Here is a 23,240-nt window from a genome sequence, read left to right as displayed (position 1 = left end):
ATTTTTTTATTTTTGTTTTTATATATATATATAAATAGGTATATATATTTTTTTATATATATATATATATATTTTATATATATATATATATATATATATTATTGTCCGTCTGTATTTTATATTTTTTTTTTTAATATATTTTATATATATATATATATATATATATATATATAAGGTGTATATATATATAATATATATAAATAAAAATAAGGTATTGTCCGTCTGTATTTTTTTTTTTTTTATATATATATATATATATTTTTTTTTTTTTTTTTATTTTTTTTTATATATATTTTTATATATAAGGCATGTCCGTGCACGAGCAAATAGGTGTTGGTTACGTGCTCGCTCCCGCCCCTGACGCAGTGACGCAGCAGCCTGTTGGTCTTTCACTCAGTTGGTGACGACTGTTGTGAAAATGGCCTCGACTCTGCCCGCAGCTCCGGTTAACCGGAGAAGATGACGCGTTGAGCTACACGTAGAGAACCAACGAAGAAGAAGAAGAAAGAAGAAGAAGAAGAAAGAAGAAGAAGAAGAAGAAGAAGAAGAAGAAGAAGAAGAAAAACAATAGTTGTGAAGCACTTTATTCAGCTTATATTGCTTTAAATTAATTTGATTAAAATAATAATAATAATAATAATAACAATAATAATAACAATAATAATAATAATAATAATTGATTAAATTAATATAATAATAAAATAATAATAAAATAAAATAATAATAATAATAATAATAGTTGTGATGCACTTTATATTGCTTTAAATTTGCTTAAGAAATGAATGATTAAAAATAAAATAAAAATTATGATGCACTTTATATTGCTTTAAATTAGCTAAAGAAATTAATTTGATTTAAAATAAATAAATACTTTATATTGCTTAGAATTAATTTGATTAATAAATAATAATTTGTAAAGCACTTTATTAATATTGCTTTAATTTGCTAATAAAATTAATTTGATTAAAAAAATAAAATTAAAAAATAGTAGTAAAGCACTTTATATTGCTTAAAATTAATTTAAGAAATTAAAGAATATTAAAAATAAAAATAATTGTGAAGCACTTTATTCAGCTTATATTGCTTTAAATTAATTTGATTAAAAAGTTTTTTTTAAAAATACAATAATAACAATACCTTATATATATATAAAAATAAGGTATAATAGTAGTAAAGCACTTTATTGCTTTAATTTTTAAATTAATTTGAAATATATTAAAAAATAGTTGTAAAGCACTTTATATTGCTTTAAATTTTAAAGAAATTAATTTGATTAAATATAAATTTAAAAAATAGTAGTAAAGCACTTTATATTGCTTTAAATTTGCTTAAGAAATTAATTTATTAAAAATAAAAATAGTTGTGAAGCGCTTTATTCAGCTTATATTGCTTTAAATTAATTTGATAAAAATCTTTTCTTTTTTTAAAAATACAGAAACAATAATATTGTCCTTCTATATATTATATATAAAAATATACAGATATATATATATATATATATATATATAAATAAAAATAAGGTATTGTCCGTCTGTATTTTTTTAATATATTTTTTTATATATATATATATTTATATATTTTTTATATATATATATATATATATATTTATATATATATATAATAATATATATTTATATATATATTTATAAATAATATATATATATATTATATATATATATATATATAAAATAAGGTATTGTCAGTCTGTATTTTTTTTATATATATATATTTTTTATATATATATATTTATATATATATATATATATATATATATATATATATATATATATATATATATATATATATATATATATATATAAATAAGGCATTGTCCGTTCACGAGCAAATAGGTGTTGGTTACGTGCTCGCTCCCGCCCCGACGCAGTGACGCAGCAGCCTGTTGGTCTTTCACTCAGTTGGTGACGACTGTTGTGAAAATGGCCTCGACTCTGCCCGCAGCTCCGGTTAACCGGAGAAGATGACGCGTTGAGCTACACGTAGAGAACCAACGAAGAAGAAGAAGAAGAAGAGAAGAAGAAGAAGGAGAACCAGAACCAGAACCCGGAAGCAGAGCGCACGCCGCTACGGGAGCCGACATGGAGGACTTCAACTCCAACATCAACGCGGACCTGGAGGTGCGGAAGCTGCAGGACCTGGTGAAGAAGCTGGAGCAGCAGAACGAGCAGCTACGGGGCCGGTCAACCGGGCCGAGCCGGGCCAGCGGGCCGAACCGGGCCAGCGGGCCGAGCCGGGCCAGCGGGCTGGAGAACAGACGCTCCTACGACGGCTTCAGGAGGCCGTGTGAGAACGACGCGGCCTCCTCCTGCTGCTCCTCTCTGCTCTGCGAGGAGGAGCAGACGTCCATCCTGGATGAGGTGGACATCCTGGACCTGGAGGACATGGACTGTCTGCATGAGGACGAGGACAGCTGGTGAGTGACAGCGACACAATAACATCCTCCTCTTCCTCCTCTTCATCCTCTTTATCCTCTTCATCTTCATCCTGAAGTCATTTAGTCCTCCTCCTCCCTCTTCATCCTGAAGTCATTCATCCTCCTCTTCCTCCTCTTCCTCATTCTCCTCATCCTCTTCGTCTTCACCCTGAAGTCATTTAGTCCTCCTCCTCCTCTTCGTCTTCACCCTGAAGTCATTTAGTCCTCCTCTTCCTCCTCTTCGTCTTCACCCTGAAGTCATTTAGTCCTCCTCTTCCTCCTCTTCCTCCTCTTCATCTTCACCCTGAAGTCATTTAGTCCTCCTCTTCCTCTTCATCTTCATCCTGAAGTCATTTAGTCCTCCTCCTCCTCTTCATCCTCTTCATCTTCACCCTGAAGTCATTTAGTCCTCCTCTTCATCCTCTTCGTCTTCACCCTGAAGTCATTTAGTCCTCCTCTTCCTCTTCATCCTCACCCTGAAGTCATTTAGTCCTCCTCCTCTTCATCTTCACCCTGAAGTCATTTAGTCCTCCTCCTCTTCATCCTCACCCTGAAGTTATTTAGTCCTCATCTTCATCTTCATCCTGAAGTCATTTAGTCCTCCTCATCTTCTCTTCCTCCCATTTAGTCCTCCTCTTCATCTTCACCCTGAAGTCATTTAGTCTCCTCCTCTTCATCTTCACCCTGAAGTCATTTAGTCCTCCTCCTCCTCTTCATCCTCAGCCTGAAGTCATTTAGTCCTCCTCCTCCTCTTCATCCTCACCCTGAAGTCATTTAGTCCTCCTGCTCCTCTTCATCCTCACCCTGAAGTCATTTAGTCCTCCTCCTCTTCATCCTCTTCGTCTTCACCCTGAAGTCATTTAGTCCTCCTCCTCTTCATCATACCTGGGAGCCCCCTCTTTCTCTCTCAGCTGTCCTCCATCATCTGTTGAAACAGTTTTGTTGTTGTGTTGTGTTTGTTTGTGTGTGAGAGGTAGACATGGTTATTTAGTCCTCCTCCTCCTCCGCCTCTTCATCTTCACCCTGAAGTCCACCAAGCACCGGAGGAGTCTCTCATCGTGGATCACTCCCTGAATAGGGTCACGTGGGTGCTGCCAAGCCCCATTCCCGGACTGTATGATCATAATAGCCTCAGCTGTGTCATACAGACCCCCATTACGTCACACCAGGGAGGCCCCTCAGCTGTCTGGACCCCGAACAAAGTCCTCCATCATCTGTTGAAACCGCTTTGTTGTTGTGTTGTGTTATCAGTGTGTGTGTGCAGCAGCCATGTGCGAGAGGTAGACATGGTTATTTAGTCCTCCTCATCCTCATCTTCCTCCTAAATTTCCCCTTTAGCACACCAGTTGGCACCCGGCCACCGGAGCTCTGCAGCACCAGAGGAATAGATGCTGTGTCATTTAAAAAGAAAAAGCTCATGACGTAGCATTGTGTTTACAAACAGTGACTTTTGCTCACATGTCTGCTGTTATCAGACCCACATGTTCATCCTATGTACTCCTGTTCTTAATCCTCTAAGCAACACATTGTGTCCGTAATAGGCCGTGTCCCCCTCCGATGGTATTTGCGTAGATGGACGCTCTCTAAGAACTGTAATCCCTGAAACTCCAGAGTATGATTGGATTTGTGCTGCTGTCTAAATCTCCAGGCAGCAGGGCTCAACAGGGACTTTGAAAACAGTGGTTGCCTGGGCAGTAACGATAAAGAAATAGGGTTTAATATGACTTCTTTTGGGCATTTTATGTTTTGAGTAAATCAGCTTAAAGGGGCATTTGCCAAAAAATACATATTTGTCCTTTTAGCTGAAGTGTTGTTTATCAATCTAGATTGTTTGGTGTGAGCTGGCTCGTGTTGGAGATGTAGGCTGTATAGATGGAAGCCTTTACTCCACTATAATGGGACTATATGTCACTCTGTTTTTTGTGGGGGAACTGTCCCTTTTTATAATGAAGATATGACATGTTTAGGTGCTTTACAGTATCGTTTTCCGTCCAGCTGAAAGATGCCGGGATACTTCGCCTCCCAAGACGTCACACATTCACTCTTTGTTTCTTTGTGTTCAGCTCCGTCTGGGTCTTTGTCAATTGAATCAGTTTTCACATTTGTTTGTGGTGTTGACGGATTAGTCCAGCTTTTCATCTGCTTCACTGTTGTCTCTAAAAGATAAGCCCATGTGCACGCGACTGTTCTGACGGTAACAGCAATATGTAAACATGTTTTCTGTTTGCTGTCCTTGATTTTTATGGGAACCACTTACTGTCAAGTCCTTAGAGACGGGTTTTACACGTAGACTGTATATAAGAAGTGGACGTAGTCATCTTGACGTCACTTATTGGTTTGTGGTCTGATGTTTTGAAGCCTTGAGTTCAGCGATTTGGCCGTCGCAATCTTGGCTTTTTGCAACCAGTGAACAGGCGTGACCATATCTGGACTGTAAAAGAGTGACATAGAGACGGCGTATACGTCTCTGGTGTCAACCTGTCAATCAGTGTGTAGCCCCGCCCTAAAGCATCCCCTGCTTTATGGTCTGTTTGACTCTAAATGGAGCATCATTTACTAAATGAACATCATGCTGTATTGAAGAAGACTTGAAACTAGAGATTGAGACCATAAACTCATGTTTACAATGTTTACTGAGGGAATAAATCAAGAGAGAAGTAGAGAGAATGTTTGAGTGACCTTCTTTTAAGGCACTTCCGCATTGTCCTGATTTGTCAGAACCAGAGGTTGCCTCCTGGTTAAACAGAAGGGTAGTTGAGATATAAATGCAGTAGCTATTTTAAAGGCATCAGCTTCTGGCTAGATATAGACTGCAATGATGGGCCGTCCTCAGTAGACAATCCTTCATGGTCCATCTGGTTGGGAAGGGTTTGTTTGATTGGCATCTCCTATTATAATGGCTCTATAATGAGCAACATTTGGGCGTAGCATAAGGAAGATCATATTTGGTTGAAAGCCAGCTGACAGCAGTGAAAGAGCTCCGGCAGTCAGCACTTAGCATCCGCGTCCAATTTGGTAGGTGTGTTGAATTAAAAAAAAAATAAGAAAAGGTCTCTAAAATAATGAGATTACATCGACAAAGAGGAGCTGAACTCTGAAACTGACCCACAGGAATATGACGTGATCGGTTTAAATAGATCAGACATGAATGCTGCCAATTAGAGTGCATGTTTCCTTAAAGTAAAAAGGGATTAAACTATTTGTTCTACCCATCGTCCTCCTCATCAGAGCAAAGCGAGTCGCTTGCAGCCACTGAGCCATTTGGCATCAGACCACTTTCCGACATTGCTCGCTCATGCCCAACAGAGCCACTCTCGTTATGACCCGGCTCGTTCTCCTGCCCTCTCGGATCAGATTGATATCTGGGATTACCCAGTAGTAGCCCGGCTCTCTCCAGCTCCTGTCATAGACTCCTGTAATCCTGGAATTAGCATCTGACAGGATTTACTCCTGCAGTGCTCTTGCCCATCCATAGATGCTTGTCACATTCCTGTTACTGCGTATGGACAGGACACACGTTGTTGTTGTTTCAGAGCTCGCTTTTAAAAATGTGAATGGAAGTTGTTGTGTTGAATGACACTCAAAAAGGTGCAGATCCAGATTTCAGGCTTGTATTCTCTCTGCTCTATCTCTCCTCTGCCTGTAATGTTCCTGCTTTCATCATGAAAGACTTCCTTTATCGGCTGCAACAGAGCTGAAAGCTGCTGACTCAGATTTCTCTTCCTCTCTTCTCTCCTCTCCTCTGTGGTTAAGGATGAACACAGGTTATCTGTATAGATGACAAACAGGAAGTTGACGTTGTGTTGTTATCAGTGTCAAGAGGGGTTGATGGTTTCAATCAATACAGCTGACTTTGCACTAAACTCATTGGCTTTTTCCCAAAGTGTCGCTGGTTCATTCTCAAAGTTTGCTGCAGCAGGATCAGACAGATGCACTGCTTTAACTTTCATTAGCTGTAACTGTAAGAGTCAAGGTTATATTGACTGAAGTCTAAAAGATATCTGCAAGCCACCTCTACGGACGTTTTCCACTGGTAGTAGTTTTAAGCAGCATCTTTAATAAGTAATGGACCCAAAAGATTTCAAATATTTAAGTTTTATGAAATGGTTTTGAAATAGGAAGATTCAGCGTCACATAAATTCCTCTCTGCCGGTCCAGCTTAAGGCCTGTGTCCACATGGAGCCTTTTTCTGGTGGAAAAGCTGGCGCAGGGCGCTGGGCGGCACTTCAACCCAGCGTTTCACAGATACTTTCTTTCTTATGTTTCTATGACAACAATATCTTGAAAACATATCATCTGTCAACGTTAGGGCATGAAGAGACAAGACGTACAGTAATAAAAGCACAACACTCATCAACCTTCAACAGTCCGTGTCCGCCGGAGTCATCTGCTCTCACAAATGGGAGTTTAGGTCTTTGTTATGATAGTGTATGTTGGAAATCTTTAGTTTAGGACAGACAGACACGGCCAAAACAAGCTTCCCCTCCATTTACTACAGTGGCGTCAACAGCGCTTTCCTGAAAAGCTCTGAGATTTTGAATTTGAAGCGCTTGGACCGGCCGCACGAAAAAGGCGGAACACTCAGAAAAAAGACGCTGTGTTCATCACCTGTTCTCTAGGCGGCTGCATTCCCTCTCTCTCCTCATTGGGAACAATTGAAAAAAGGAAAAGGCACTACGTGGTCACATGCCCTTAACTTTAAATGCAGTCTTCTCTGATTTAACACTGTCCAAACACTCTCAATCACCATTAAAGAGAGACAACAGTTTACGTTTATGTATCGATGCTGGCTTACTGCTTTTATGAACATGCAGTATAATGTGTCTGTTTCCCATTCTTGTTTCAGGTTATATGAGGCGAAGGTGGACAGTCCCATGCAGAAAGCCCTGAGTCCTATCGTGTGGTGCCGCCAAGCTCTTGACAACCCCAGTCCAGAGATGGAGTCGGCCAAGCGCTCCCTCATCCACAGACTGGACCTCACAATGTCAGGTAAACAACCGCCGGAGGACATGAAGCATGTGGTCTCAACTCAAACAGCAGCAGCATCAGTGATACACTTAGTCAGTCCTTTCACAGAGACTCTGTTATCTCTGCCAGGCTAAAAGCTTGTGTGGAGAGCATGCGTACCGTTGTGTGTGTCTGTCTGTCCGTCCATGGCTAATCTCGCAGACTGCTGGTCTAATATTTTCTGTGCTCATGTATCATAGTATGCCAGAGGACCTTTCAAAGTTCAGGGTTTCAATATTTATAAAAAACATATTTTAGTGATAGTTTTATGCCTTTGCTTTGTTTATACTCGTGTGTTGCATCGTAACGATCTCCTATATCTCCTATTATAAGGAAACAAAGGTTGAAAATCATTTAAAAAATTTGATTTGGCAGCAAAATCAAACAGCAGCAGCATCAGTGTCAGTCCTTTCACAGAGACTGTTATCTCTGCCAGGCTAAAATTTACTCAAATGTAGATTTTTCAGAACTCAGGTTTCTAAAGCATCTAAAAAAACAAATTGGCCGTCTTTGTAAAATCCTCTGACATGTTATTGGTGCTTTTATCAGTGAACTATTTGTAACTTTCATGTCTGAAGAGAGCTTCAGTACAGCGAGTATAAACTAAGCTTCACTCCTCTTAAGCGGTCGTTAGGGGCCACAAGTGATCAACAACTTCTTCAGTATAAAAAAAGCGTTTCCAGCAATCAGCTAGACTCAAAATCTGACTTTTATAGAAATGTTTGGTCTAGTTTTGAACCATTACATCTGCAGATCATTTCCACTGTTGATATGTTAAGATACATTAAAGTTAGGCACGATACAAGATGAGTAAATCCCTATTTTTTTAATATCCTTGTTATCTTGACGATTGTTTTCTTGAAAATCAGTCCTTGGGTCAATCCGTCTCTACGTTCTTGCTGTCAGGTTGCATTTTTTTTAAATTGCACAACATTAGACATTGGAGCTCTTCATCTGTATCATAAAGGCAATTCTAGCTCACTTGGACTACAATAAAACTATAAATATAGTTATTTTATCCTGACGAGCACAAAGTGCAGTGAAGTGAAGCACACTGTACATGTCAATGCACATAAATATCATGAATATAATATAACCAACTCAAATGGTGGCATTTTCCAAAGAGAAAAAATCTTGAATGATTGTTGTGTAGAAGACAAATGGTAGAATTGTTGATCCTAGTAGAGCTTATACACAAATGTAGAAAAATACCTTTTTTTAATCGAGGTAAAAGGAGGGCTGTGGAAGTTGTGATGATTCTTCTTATTACTAAAATTCAGCCTCTGCAATGATCTACCTATTTTCCTCTTATTGATTTTTAAAAGCACAAGAAAACACAAAATAAATCACTCCATATCGTACTCATTTATTTCTTCAACTGTTGCAACAATACAAACAAAGCACAGACGGATCTATCATTCATCTGTTCCCTTGTCTAGATAAGAAGAACAACATTCTACCTTTGGTCAATCATTGAAAGGCGGAGTCTGTAGTTTTATGACCTGACAGATGCAGATAAGATGACGTCATTTGAGAATCAAATCAACGGCACATTGACTTGGGGATGATTGCAAGTTGAGGTTCACATTTTAGTCACGGAGAGCTTAGAGAGCTTGTGAGATTACATGTGTGTGTTTTGGGGGTCTCTTCTTGGGATTGAAGTTTCTCTAAAATGATTGTCAGATATTTAAAGTTACAGTATGCAAAATAAACAGTGTTTTGAAGAACTGATAGCGTACTCCTTTGACAGCCAAGTGTGTGAAAAATAATGTTTATTTATACTTCACCATGGGGTATGCAGAATATTTATCATTTTGCCCCCATATGATCTCGCCTTGGTGCTCAGGGCCTGTACAGTATTTATTTATTTATTTACATCTGTCAAAAAGCTTTCCTCTTTCCAGTGCGTCACTTTTTCCTCAACAATCAATAGTCACATAGAGCTGTTGGTACCAGCATTATTAAAGGTACAGTAGTGATGTTTATCAGTGTGTCTGTGTGAGGTTCTCCTCCACAGTCAGTGTTTCACTACAGCAGATGTTTGTAGAAACAGACAGGAGAACCAGCACGGAGCAGATCAATGTTCTGCTGTGGACGTATTTTAGACTCCTAAAAGAATCAATATCAGTTTAAGTGAACGCTATATTTAGAATATTTTCACCTCTTTACCTTTATGACGGAGAACTGAAGCTGTTATCTATGCTCTCTACAAAGACACCAGACTACATTCACACAAACAGAGATTTAACCTCTCAGAACACAGGAGTTACTGCTCTACTGCTGCCTCCATCTGTTAGTTCGTTTGTGTTTTTGTGGGACTTTGTGGTTTAAAGGGTTTGTTTGGATTCAACTCTTTGGATTTATTGCTACTGACTATGTACAAGTATTTCATACAACCACACTTCAAAGCATCCAAACTATCCCTTTAAATTGGGTCATGTTTAAGCCGCAGAATGGTTGCAAACTAGTGGAATACTGAAAGTTCCATCTGTTCTTAAATTTCATCCTGTGTAATGCTGCTGTGCAAGTTTTAATTAATTTTCCTTCTCCTTTACACTCCAAACTAATAACTCAAAGCTGTTTGTAGTGATTTAATCTTGAATATATAACAGGTCTGCTTTATGTTTAGCCCTTTCTGCTTTGCTCTGTGTGTGTTTTCTGAGCTTTTGGCTGCCACTAATAATAGTCGGCCCCTCGGTGAGGAGCACAGGCCTCAGATCCTCACAGCTAAACTGAGAGGGGTCACTTCCATTTTGACAGTTGGTATGTCCACGTGACAGTTGGATCATGTTGAGCAACAGGCCGCTGAAGGTTGTCCATGTTGGTAGATTTGATCTTCTCCGCTCTGTTGTGAAAGAGACTGGACAGCACCTGGACACACAACCAGCTGCTTATACAAGCATAGTGAAGCTTTTGAGGATCCAGATAGTTTTGTTTTAGCTCTCATGTTTCACAGATCAGATTTTGTAAACAAGGCGAGGTCACATGGGCTCTACTATCAGAGCTGTCATAATAAATCTTATATACTTCATAAAAATGCACAGAGAATATTTTCTGTCTGTTTTCTCTTTATTCTAAGGACTATTAGGAAGGTCTTAAGCTGCCACTTTAATACATAAATAAATGACTCAATAAAAAAATAGATAAATAATTGAATAAAAATGTAGACATACAGCCTAAAATAATGAATAAATTTGCAGCTTGATAAATAAATCAGTAGTCACATTTATGAAATAAAAAAAATCATAAAATGTATTTATTTATTTGACTAAATAAGGAAATAAATAAATACAAAAATAAGTAATTTGTCAATTACTTTAATACGTATTAATTAATGATATTTGTAGTTCTGTGCATATTTGTAATAATATAATAATAATAATAAAAGCTCATAATTAGGATTCTAAACCTTTTGTGTAAATGTAGCCTTAGAGGATCCTTAGTGAACAAAGCCCACTATCTGTCCAGCAGCTGACTAATGCTGCAGATAACTATCCACTGGAGTTTAGGGTCACGTGATTATTTGTGGTGATCTCATCACTGTGTGTGTGGTAGAAGGATAACGTCACCTTTATGGTGCTGAAAATATCTCTCCTGTCACTGACACCAACATCCCCACTCCCTTCACTTCTCTCCTCATCTGACACACGTTGTCTCCACTATAGACTGATTACGAGACATCATATTCATATAAAGACTTTAGTTTAGCCTCTTTTTGTTGTTGTTTTCTGCCTCTATGTCTTCATTTTGAGTCTCTTGTTGTCTCTTGTTGTGTGGGGATTCTCCCTCTTAGCTGATTTGTCGACTAATCTGAAGTCTTGGTTGTTTTACTAAGACTTATTTCATAAGAAAATTCTGAACACATCTCTGGTAAACATAAATATATTAAAGTGGTTCTTTTGTGTGATTCTTTGTGGAGAAACTCAGTTTTGCGGATCTGTTGACAACATCGAAAGAGTGTAAGTCGGCCAAGAATTTAATTGGTTGAGTACAGCCCTAATTTTGTTCCTCTTTTTATAGCCGTTGGTCTCTTTGTGTCACTGGGTAGTTGTTTTATTTTACTTTGTGGTCATTTTAAGCCTCTTTGTAGTTCCTTTGTGTCTTGTTGTAGCTGGTTTGGTGTCTTTTAGTCTTTTTGTTTCTCTTTGTAGTAGTTATATCTTTCTTTGTGTCTCTTTGTAGTAATTCTATCTTTCATTCTAGTCATTTTATGTTTCTTTTGTTTCATTTTGAGTCTCTTCCTGGTCGGTTTGTGTCTCTTTGAATGACATTTTGTTGTTAAGGCCAATGGAGGGCCCCTGACACCTTGGGCCCCTTGGCTTGTGACCTGTAGACCCGTTCTGTAATCTATCCATGGTCACCACTTCAACAAATGGCTTGCGAAAAAGTGGCTTGCGAAAGAGGACATGTGGTTTAACATTTTAATGAAAGGAATGAAACATTAAGTCATTGTGAAGACTTTCAGCTAAAGATTGAGATCCTTTTTCTGCCCACATACCGACTTGAATATTAGTGTCTGTGAGTGGAAGAGAGACTCTCCACAGACTCACCCTTGTGGCTCGCGGCTTGTCTCCTTCACACCCGCTTCATAACAGAAGCACGGAAACCCTGTTGCCATGGCGTTGGTTGAGTTTGTGTCAGAGGAATTGCAAATAAAAAGGAAAAACTTCACTTGAGGCAGATTCGAGTCAAAGAGACGACTTTCTCATATCATTAAACTGTTGGTATCAATGTATAAATACACACTTATACACAACATTCACATATGAGTCTGAGTGTGTTAAAGTGACCGAGCTCTTTGTCCGTGCACGCCCTTTTTAAATCATATCCCCAGATGACGTGCCCCGGTTATGTAACTAACAACGGGGAGGAGATGGCTGTGAGTCGGCTGCACTACTTTGTTCATGTCAGACAATCCTGATAAGAAGTCCAAACACATGTTGTTATCTGAGCTGAACGATTAAACAGACTTTTTTTTGCCCTTACTGCTGCTTTAACAGCTGTTTCACTGTTGATCCACTGCACACAAAAAAAAGGACCCGTGGGGTCCAGGCCACAGTCACATAGCTGACCTGCTTTACTCAAAAATAAAGCTTTGACTTCACTTCAACCTCGTTCTGCACACTTTGTTCAGTTTTATCCCTTTTGTGGTTTTCATCTCTCTCATTTACAAAAAGCTTCTCTGTTTGCTCTTTTTCTTGTGATATCTTGGAAGCTCCCTGCAGCTGTGTTTTCTTTTTTTTAAATATAAAATTGCCCTAAATGTCAAGTGCTGTCTTCCACCTCAGTCTCAACATTTGCCCTCCAGACCTTTATTTAATATCAGGCTGTTCTGTGCTGTCTTCTTCTTTTTTTTTCTTTTTTGGGGCCTGTGGGAAATGCCCTTAACTTTCCATCGTTGGAAAAACCACGGCTGAAAATCCTCTAATGCAGTTTCAAATCGCAGTGGATTTAAACTGTAGAAACATGAGTTCTTCTCTCTTCTTCTGACTTCTTGTTTTAAGGACATGAGGATTTGAGGACGCTCTATTTTGGTTGGTCCCTGAGCTGCAGATCCCTTTAGATCAGTCTGAGTTTCTCCTTGTAGAGACAGTGGGCCTCATTCACAAGTAGAATTTCTTCTTAAAACCCACTTTACTCTCATAAATGTTTTCTTGGTTGGAATTTTGCTCTTAGGTAAGAACAGAATTTTTGCACACTTAAAAAAACACTTAATATTAATGCTAATTAATTGGTTATTGCGTTTTCTTCAGTTCTGCAGTTGTATAGTAACATAGGATAGTATTTGTATTATTTATACCATCATTTAATACATATTTCCGTTATGTTGCCAAGCATTTTTGGTCTTTTAAAATAAATAAACACTACACATGTTAATTTATAACAACGCTATCCATAAAAATCCAAAGTAGGTCTGTATCTGAACCCTCGGTCTTCTATCACAATGTCATGTTTGCGCTGCTGCAAGATGTTGAAAATTGAGCCCTGGGGAGTAAACTTCTCTTGGAGGACCATGTAGATCTATTTGCTGAGATTGACACATACCTCCAGAGAGGCTTTAGGCTATGAATTGCTGCCTCATGGAGCTTTGCAAGAGTGTGCAGCCAGCAATTCAGGGAAGGAAAATGCTACTCGTCTTTATTAGAACACAGGTGCAGAACAATGCTGCGGTTTAAGAACATGTCATTAATCTTGGGACCTTTTTTCCGAAAAACAGATTTAGAAAAAACATGTTTGGTAATTAGTCCTAAGAGCAGGAAATGGTCGGCATTTTTACACTTCCGGTCCCCTCGTCAGAATGTCAATGTGGTTTTGGTTAGATGTCTGAGATAAGGCCTGGTTTAACAGAGGGTTTTCCTCACTAGAACGCTAGTCCTCCTTTAGCTTAACTTTAGTTTAGCGGAGGAGACGTTCTCACTAGAAGTCATGTGACTAAACGTTCTCACTAGAACACTAGTCCTCCTTTAGCTTAACGTGAAGTCATGTGACTAAACGTTCTCACTAGAACACTAGTCCTCCTTTAGCTTAACGTGAAGTCATGTGACTAAACGTCCTCACTAGAGCACTGACTCTCCTTTAAAGGAATAAACAAAGTGCCCAGCCTCACAGACCTACATGTTGAGGCGTTGTTGACATTCCTCAGCAGACGAGCAGAGTGGACTTGATGGTATTTCCTAAATAATGCAGGAGGACAGAGTGCAGAGCTCGAGGAGGAAGAGGAGGTAGCTGATGTTTAAAAAATACTTTCTTCTAGTCACCACACATCTAATCATAGAGAGAAAGATTCACAGATGTTCAAACCATTCAAACCACCAAACCGTCCCAGTGACCACAGTGTGATATCATGACTGGAGCCTCTGACTGCTGGAGTTCACAGAGAATCTCATTGTGCTGCTCTCTTTATTGAATGCACGTATTGTTTAGTGTGGGAGAGTCTCCCGGCTGATGATGTAGGAAGTCTCTATCAGGCCCACACTCAGCATACGGTTTAAGAGACTCCACCAGACTTCCAGCACACTGTGGGGCCTTTATGAAGCTGCTGGCATCACATACTGGGAAACCGGGCAACAGGCTTCATATATAGAGCTCTTTATGGGGACAGTGTATAGCTGACGTATGTTAACACACGGGGAATGACAAACGTGTTTCCAGTCGTTTGTTTCTCCTCACAAATTCAGCTTCTTGACCTTTTAGTTGTTTATTCCAATAATCTACCAATGCTTTAATTGTTCTTGGCTGATAAGACATTTAAAGATGATTAGTTTTGGTTGTTTTAAATGTCAATCTGTCACATTTTACTCACTGTAGTCTTGTTTTTCACGGCAATAGTTAAGTTCTGCACATTTTATGGAGACCGAACAATCATGACTAGAAGTACAGAGACCTCCCAAATGTATTTTGTTTAGTATAAAGCCCTGACCCCTGATTTTCTAAGTGCTAACGTTAGCTTGACACAAACCAGGAGCTGTACGCTACCTACAGTTTTGAATGATTGAAAACAACTTACCTGAATTCTTAAGTACTGATTAGTCTCCTGCTTGTTTTCTGTTCAGATCCTGGTGGATATAGCTGGTTGAGTCATACAGCACCAGGTATCCAGCAAAAAGTCAACACAATGAGAAAAAAACTATTGAATTTTTCTTTGAAACTCAAGGCGTTCAAGGCGCTCCTGTAAAAACGTGAGTCACGGCACCATGCTGCAAAAACACGCTCTATCTGATAAGGGCCTATTATCCTAGTTGCCCTGAGGAGTCAGAATTTAATGTTTTTTACACGTTCTGGTTAAAGCAAAATGTTTATTTTTGGCTAAATTGTAAATAAGACATGCGGAATAAAATGATTTTGATGAAATACCACAATTTTAAGCTTTGATTTGGTTGCTTTTTCTGAATGTCACATTCAAGGAGCTCTGAAAAGATGGTAAAACTGACCATAATGTCTGATAATCAATAATCATTCTCTCTATTATTAATGCCTTTGAAAAGGAAGCAGAGGGTCAGAAACATGTTAACAGAGTTTCTAATGTGCTGTGGACTGACTGATATGTTCTGTTTTGTGTCTCTGCAGCCAACAAGCGGCGGAGCCTGTATGGAAGCCCCTACAACCAGCAGAGTTATGGAAGCCCGTATAGCACAAACGCAGCCAACAGCCCTTACAGCAGCGGCTTCAACTCGCCCTCCTCCACCCCCAGCAAAGTGCCCACCGTCAGGCAGCAGCTGATGCCCGGGAACGCAGGTACGGCCCTCTCTATTGTTCACGAACAATCACAGAATATCTGTTGACGCGTCACTAAAGAGTTCACGGATGATTTCTCTCACCAGCACACCAGCGGAACACGGCGGCGGCGGCGGAGAGGAATCCTCCGGCGGTGAGCCCGCAGTCGTCCGTGGACAGCGAGCTGAGCACCTCGGAAATGGATGAGGACTCCGTGGGCTCCTCAAATACCTACAAACTCAACGACGTCACTGATGTTCAGATCCTGGCCCGCATGCAGGAAGAGAGTATGTACCAGTAGCAGGTCTCTCTCTCTCTCTCTCTCTCTCTGTCTGTCTGTCTCTCTGTCTGTCTGTCTGTCTGTCTGTCTGTCTCTCTCTGTCTCTCTCTCTCTCTCTCTCTGTCTGTCTGTCTGTCTGTCTGTCTCTCTCTCTGTCTGTGTCTCTCTCTCTCTCTCTCTCTCTCTCTGTCTGTGTCTGTCTGTCTCTCTCTCTCTCTCTCTCTCTCTCTCTCTGTCTGTCTGTCCTGTCTCTCTCTCTGTGTCTCTCTCTCTCTCTCTCTCTGTCTGTGTCTGTCTGTCTGTCTGTCTCTCTGTCTGTCTCTCTCTCTCTCTCTCTCTCTCTCTCTCTCTCTCTCTCTCTGTCTGTCTGTCTGTCTCTCTGTCTGTCTGTCTGTCTGTCTGTCTGTCTGTCTGTCTGACAGAGAGAGGTCGTTTGAAACGAGGACATCTCACTTCAGAACTTCTAAAGTACTGATAGCAGAACCGTTAACTGTGAATAAACAGGAGTATTGTGCGGTCCCCTCCTTTAGGACCGGGTGGTTTTGCTCTGTGACTAAACACCTTTTCTAAAGTGTGATGTAACTGAATGTATCCGTGTCTCTCAGGTTTGAGACAGGACTACGCGGCGACGGCGTCCCGGCGGAGCTCCGGTTCGTCCTGTCACTCTCTGCGTCGCAGCACCTTCAGCGACCAGGAGCTGGACGCACACAGCCTGGAGGACGAGGAGGAGGCGGTGCACCCGGCCTTCCACCTGCCCTCCAGCCGCTTCAGCCCCTCCCCCGACACTCCCCCCGCGCCTCCCCGAGGAACTCGCCACGCTCTCGCTCCCCGGCCCGCTCCATCGACTACAGCCACAGCCGCGGCTCGCCTCAGCCCGTCATCAGCCGCCTGCAGCAGCCTCGCCACTCGCTGCAGGGCCACGGCCACGACATGCAGACCAACGTGGTGAAGAACGAAGGTGAACGGGAGCTCACTCTCACACAGACGGCGTGGGGGATTCCTGGTCATGTTGCTAACTCTCTACTGTTGTCGTTGCTGTTGTAGAAAAGCTTCGCCGCAGTCTTCCCAACCTCACACGCGCCTCGGTGGCCACAGCGACCCAGAATCCTGAACCCGTGAAGAACAGCCGCAGCTGTGAGTCCAACCTGCAAGTGCCAAACGGAGGCTCTCCTCGACACCAGAATCAGTCTGCTAGTGAGTATTAAGACAGAAACACACCAACACATGTCACATTTGAATCCATTTTTACTGCAAAACCCTCCAAAGTTGTAAATGAATCTTTACACCACCGTCTCTACCAGACTCAGCGTGTTGTCAGCTGACATGTTGATATTAGTTTTGCTCTTTTAACTGTACTGAACACTCTGGAACTCGACAGGCTTTGTGATCTCTCGTTAGTCCTCCTTCTGGCTGCTCCTACAGAACCACTGGCTTTGGTGTTTCTGGGAATCCTCTTTGTCTTTTGATCATTTTTCTAGTTGTAATATCTTTTGATTTCACACGCATCCTTCCTCTCTTACCGCCTCGGCATTAACGTTCCACTTCAAAGCGACACACTCGTCCTGCAGAATTAGGGCATTGCCGCCAGCACGGAGAATCCAGAGCGACTCATCCTGGTTTCAGTGACGCTGACGCTGGTTTACATTTGGTGTCCGAGGGTTTCATGTTCTGTAAGAGCTTTAAGAGTCTCACCTCTGTGGATTAAGACTATCCATTCGATGTGATCCTGTAATGGGGGATAAAGATAATGGTGTTGTCTTTAATCCAGAAACGGTAATCCTTCTCTTGTACTAGAGACAGAGAGCACAGGGGTCAAAGGGCAGGTTACAGCTGATCTTTATCTGGTCTCAACCAGACCTCTGAGCGTTCATGTGGCCGGAGCTGTGGACCTTTTATTCATTCTTTTGAATCTGTACAGATTCTTTTTAGTTGTATACTAAAATATTGTGGTGCAATGGATCATAAAACACGGATAGGATCAGCAGAAAAGTTAAAAAGGGAGCAAATGGATCTTTTAGAGATCCATGATCACGTTTTCTTGCCGTTGATAGTAATTGCTGATCGTTGATGATTCATATCGGGAGATACAGATCTCTTTGTTGTCATCAGTAAACCATCAACAATACTAAATGTTATCCTTTTACTTTGTTATAATCATCTATAGTTTTTTTTTTCTTTATAACACACAATTCAAAAGATAAGAAAATAATAAAATTGTATTTTATTGATTAAAACAAATCTAGTCATTAGTAGTTTTAATTATGTATTATATTCTGCTTAGAGCTGGTGTTGGGAAGCTAAACATCATAATTCATCTCTAATATCTATTTTATATTAATGTGAAAACATCTCCTTCAAACTACTGGATTTATTCTAGTTTATCACCAAAACTACATTTTACCAGATTACATGTGAACACATCAGGGCTACCTTCAACCAATACTCATTTTCACTAGACAGAGCCTGAATGCATCATAATGTAACTTAAATGAACCTAAGTGTTAGCCGTTAGCGATGCTACCTTTAGCATGGAATCCTAAATCCCATGTTACACCACTAATAAAACTCTACAAGGTCTCCTATCCTTTTTCTCTCTTGAGCTTTGGCTGTTCTGGGCATGTGAGACACGAACCTTTCTGCCTCTCTCACAGACTTCACTGTAAAGCATGTGTAACCAAAACCAGCCTCCATTTCTCTGTCTGAGCTGCTGGATTGGCTGATGAACTTGTACTCACCCAACCTGCTGCTCCTCTGGATGTTTGGCTGTAACGCCCCCTAGTGGCCTCAAACTGCAAGCACAGGCTCCAGTCCTTTTTCCCCCTTCAGTAACGCTGTGAATCTGAGGCAGAATGAAGTCTGACTCCCACGATGAACTGTCCCTTTGTTCTCAGCAGCAGCAGCTCAACTCCCGAGATACTCGACCCCCTCTCGCTCCTCCCCGAAACCCAAACAGCACCTCCAGAGCCCGACTGCCCTGAGAGGTAACGGCCTGATCTCAAACCAGCTGGAGGCCGTGAGGTCGATCTCACGCCACATGCACAACTTACTCAAACTAAAGTCAGCTCAGTGTGCACTGTGAAGGTATAGACCACTGGTTCCCAACCTGAGGGTCCCGACCCCCACCAGGGGTCACCAAAGCCTCACAGGAGGGTCGCAAGGCCTTCTTGGTTCTAAGGGGTGGAAGACATCTTTCATTTTAAATATACTGTATCTCAGTATTACGTTAATTTCTGTAAAAGAAACTAAGAAATTGTTATTTTTAAAGTTTGGATTATCATGTTAGATGTAAACGGATGCACAGAGTCTTCCCTCTCTGCTGAACAGCTTTGTCCTTCATTACAAAAGTACAGAGTTAAAATAAGTTAAGAGCTAATAGAACAATGTCAAAGCATCAGTAAGATGAAAACACTAAATTTGTCAAAAACAAAGCAGCCTACTAAGTTTGTATTATTGTTAAAAATACACAATACAGAAAATTGATTTAAAAGTATCCTGACAATAACAGGAACAGTCGTCTAAAAAGAAAAGCAATTTTCAAATAATCTGCTCAAACGTCATCTAAATTGCTAATTTTGCACAAACTTCCTGCAGTTATTGCATCAATATTTTGGTTGTTTGTACAGTTTATCTTGTTGTTCTGTACTGTTATTGTCGTGCATAGAATTTAAGATAAGATAAAATAAGATAATCCTTTATTAGTCCCGCAGTGGGGAAATTTACAGGATTACAGCAGCAAAGAGGATAGTGCAAACAAGAGACATAGTAAATAAAATAAAAATAAAAAAACACAAGATCAAAATAAGTATTATAAATGAGGAATAAGAACAGTAAGAACAGTAGAGATCCACAGTAAAAATATATATACAGACAGAAATTATTATAAATGTTGTATTGCACAGTGTATTGATGTATTAGTGTATTATTGTCATGTGGTCTGCTGGGAGCAGAGTTAATATGAAATATATCCAATAGAGTATGCAATTTAGTCATTTTAATCAGTGATAGAAAAGTAAAAGGTTTGGGAACCACTGGTACAGACTACTGACGCTCATGGAGTGTGAATGATGAAATGGATCAGAGGAAGGTGCTTTCATTTCAGACTGTGAGGAACTCTGAGGGCAGGTTTCTCTGTTTTTGTTGCTTTCTTTGTGAGAAAAAAAGGGAAAGAAAGAGGTGGATCAGGATGTTTGTTGTCAGAGAGGAGCTTGAGTTTATGATTCCGTACTGAAAGGATTTAGATTTTCCCAGATTCACATGAGGATTGTGTTGACATGGTTCTGTAAAGATATTAGACAGAACTTTTTTGGGACTTTTGAGCTTCTGTGGTCATCAACGGGGAATATTCAGAGCTTCAGCTGGTGCGTGTGAGACATTTCTCAGTTCTTGGCTGAGATTTTGGTTTAATTAAAGGCATAATATTTTATTCATTACTATAGTCTACTTTTCACTGCTGTGAGAGAGAAGGACGTCAGGCTCCTATGATGAAACATATTTCCACATTTTAACAGTGCAATTAAAAAGCATAAATATAGATAAAGAGTTTATTTTGCACTCTTCGCCTTTATTGATAGTCTACCATTGTTTCACACACATTGACCGCCAAGCTATATACGGAAACACATTTCAGCATATTTGTGCCGGTGACAGACGAGGCTGGAGGGGTTGTGTTTTCGTTACGTACGTACGTCTGGTGGAACGTCGTGAATGAACACCTTGAGGGGAAAACCTTCAAATTTTGGCTCAAACCTCCACGTGGACTCGAGGATGAACGGTTTAGATTTTGGTGGTCAAAGGTCGCTGTGTCTTTACGTCTTTAAAGCGATGTCTCAGGAACACCTCGAAGGAATTTGTTGTTGTAACATCACAAAAAACATTTCTGGGGCCATAACTCAAGAATTCATATGCTAATTTGATGCTCTTGTCTAATATGATGAAGAGATGACTTTTTGGACAGACATGGACGTAAACTGCAACTTGACTGGTTTGTGGAGGCAAACAACCGTGTGGCTATAATTCTAGCAATTTCTTATACTAACAAAGAAATCCATTTTAATTTCTGTATTTATTTTTCACCTTTATTTGATAATTACATTTTTTTTCTTTCTGATTTTTTTTTTTTTATTCATTGAGTCATTTAGTCATTTATTTATTACAATTGCAGCTTTAGTCCTCCATAGTTACGGGCTATGTGACGGTCAGTTAAAGACGCACACACACACACACACACACACACACACACACACACACACACACACACACACACACACACACACACACACACACACCCCCGTCCGTCCTCATCACCTTCCTCCCCGCTCTGAATTAAGGCCTCTCTCTGTTCTCTGTCTAGTCCCCCTCTCCTGTTGCTTTGGAGAAGAAGGTGATTTCAGTGAGTATTCACTGACGGGTTTTTAAACCTTTTTTTTATAAATATTGTGATTGTGGATCCTTCGCCGTCGTTGCATTGATGTCGTGTTATATTTCGTGTTTCTGGTTTCCACTAGTAAATGCCGAAATGTGTGTGTTGTGTGTGTGTGTGTGTGTGTGTCACCTCATTCTGTCTAGTTTATTTAGTAGTTTCTAAAACTTGCATCGTCATTGAAATCATTTGTGAAGGTTGTGGTTGATTTAAAAACCTGCGTATGTTTCCATGTTTGATAGATGTTTTGTTTGTTATGTTGATTTACGTCGTTTTATTTCTATCTCACATCATTTTAATAATTTATTGTATAAGTGAAAGAGAGACTGAAACCTATGAAACCATAAAACTCTCTTAACGTACCATCTGTGTTCCCGCTCCGCCCGTCTCCAGTCCCGTCTCCCAGTAAGCTGCGGACTCCCGTCACCCCGTCCCCGCTGGCCTTGAGGCAGCCGGTGAAGGCCACATCGAACCCCAGCTCCGCCACCTCCACCCCCACCCGCTCCCTGGCTGCCCCACGCAGCGGCCTGCCCCGGCCCAGTGCTTCTTCTGGAGGGGGGATCCCTCTGCCCCGCAGCAAACTGGCCCAACCTGTGCGCAGGTATGTACACTCATACATGGACCACCTGTAGAGGGTTCATACAAAGTCTTTAACCGTTGTGTTTCAAGGTGAGGGATATGCTTGAATTCAAAAATGCTCTTTGAAAGAAAAGCTTTATTTACAACACAACCTGGTGTTTTATCGTCACAATTAAAACCTTTTGATTGTTTAAAGGAGTCAAACATGCCGTCATATTCAATTAAACTTTATATGTATCGCCCCCAAATTCATCCAAATTGCTTGTTATTGAATTAATATTTGGTTTGATTGAATTCTGGACTGTTTTTTTGTATTAAAATTATATAAAATATCCAAAATATGTGGATTCACAAGCAGATATTGCTGTAGATTATATTTAATCGACATTCATGAGTGTTTTCCTCTCTTCCTCCTCTTCCTCAGATCTCTTCCTGCTCCTCGGTCCTACAGCGGCCAAGGAGAAAACTGGAGAGAAGGTTGTTACTGAAACGAGGCCAGCAGGGGGCGCTCCAATCAAAGCATCAACACGAGGAGGCAGACATTTCAACATGATGGCACTTTATCTACCTAGATACCTTTTACAGTGGAGACAGAGAGAGAGACACAGAGAGAGAGAGACTATGTCCCACAAATATATATATATATAAATATATAGTCAGATTTTTTTTTAAAAGGGAGAGGAGTGTCTGCATGGCGTCAAAGAGGAGCTCCCATCGTGTCCCTCTGGCTCTGGAGGGGTCCGGCATGTAGGACAGACAGAAAAAAAATGCCAAAGAAACCAGCTCGGCAGAGGACGCGTCTCCTGCCTCGGTTTGACTGACTCCATATGACTCCATATGACTCCATTACCCAGCATCCCCTCCCACTCCTCTTCTGATTTCATCTCCCTCAGGTCGAAATGTCTCCATGCATTTCTCTCTTTATGCTCTGTGTTCAGCAGATGTCGGTGAGCGATCTCTATGATGATGATGATGATGATGATGATGATGATGAAAAGTGTTCCCCCCCTAAATGTTAGAGAGAATTGTCGATGTCTTGCAACAGTGAGAGCTCCTCCGTGTGAGTAGGACGCTTAAAATAATCTTTCCTCTTGTAAAAAAAAAAAAAAATCAGCCAGAATGTATGCACAAAGTTTTTTGGGACAAAATTATTTATTCAAATTATTTAAGAAAATTTGTGTCCTAAACATCCATATCAGTATTTTTAGTTTTGAAGAATTCAATTGTTAGAAAAAAAAGGAAAATGTACGTTTTTAAACCTCGACTGCAAGCTAACTCTCCAAAGCCTTTTATTGTTTTCTAAGTGTCAA

At 40.3% G+C, this 23,240-nt stretch overlaps 1 protein-coding gene across 1 annotated transcript in view; it reads left to right on the top strand.

Moving 5' to 3' along the window:
* The first annotated feature begins 1,864 nt into the window (after positions 1 to 1,864).
* Positions 1,865 to 23,240, top strand: part of slain2 (SLAIN motif family, member 2) — a 22,101-nt gene continuing 725 nt past the window's right edge. The window contains 11 exon segments of the mRNA XM_054602221.1: positions 1,865 to 2,431; positions 7,278 to 7,420; positions 15,506 to 15,673; positions 15,760 to 15,939; positions 16,538 to 16,705; positions 16,708 to 16,890; positions 16,977 to 17,126; positions 18,824 to 18,913; positions 21,283 to 21,321; positions 21,745 to 21,952; positions 22,355 to 23,240. The exon segment at positions 22,355 to 23,240 is cut by the window's right edge and continues 725 nt beyond it. Coding sequence (XP_054458196.1) covers positions 2,097 to 2,431; positions 7,278 to 7,420; positions 15,506 to 15,673; positions 15,760 to 15,939; positions 16,538 to 16,705; positions 16,708 to 16,890; positions 16,977 to 17,126; positions 18,824 to 18,913; positions 21,283 to 21,321; positions 21,745 to 21,952; positions 22,355 to 22,418 — 1,728 coding nt within the window. The 5' untranslated portion in view covers positions 1,865 to 2,096 and the 3' untranslated portion in view covers positions 22,419 to 23,240.

This window comes from Anoplopoma fimbria, chromosome 8, assembly GCF_027596085.1.
Source record: "Anoplopoma fimbria isolate UVic2021 breed Golden Eagle Sablefish chromosome 8, Afim_UVic_2022, whole genome shotgun sequence".
NCBI classification, from domain to species: Eukaryota; Metazoa; Chordata; class Actinopteri; order Perciformes; family Anoplopomatidae; genus Anoplopoma; species Anoplopoma fimbria.
Note: the sequence above shows the minus strand (reverse complement) of the source record. Positions and strands in the feature narration are given on the sequence as shown.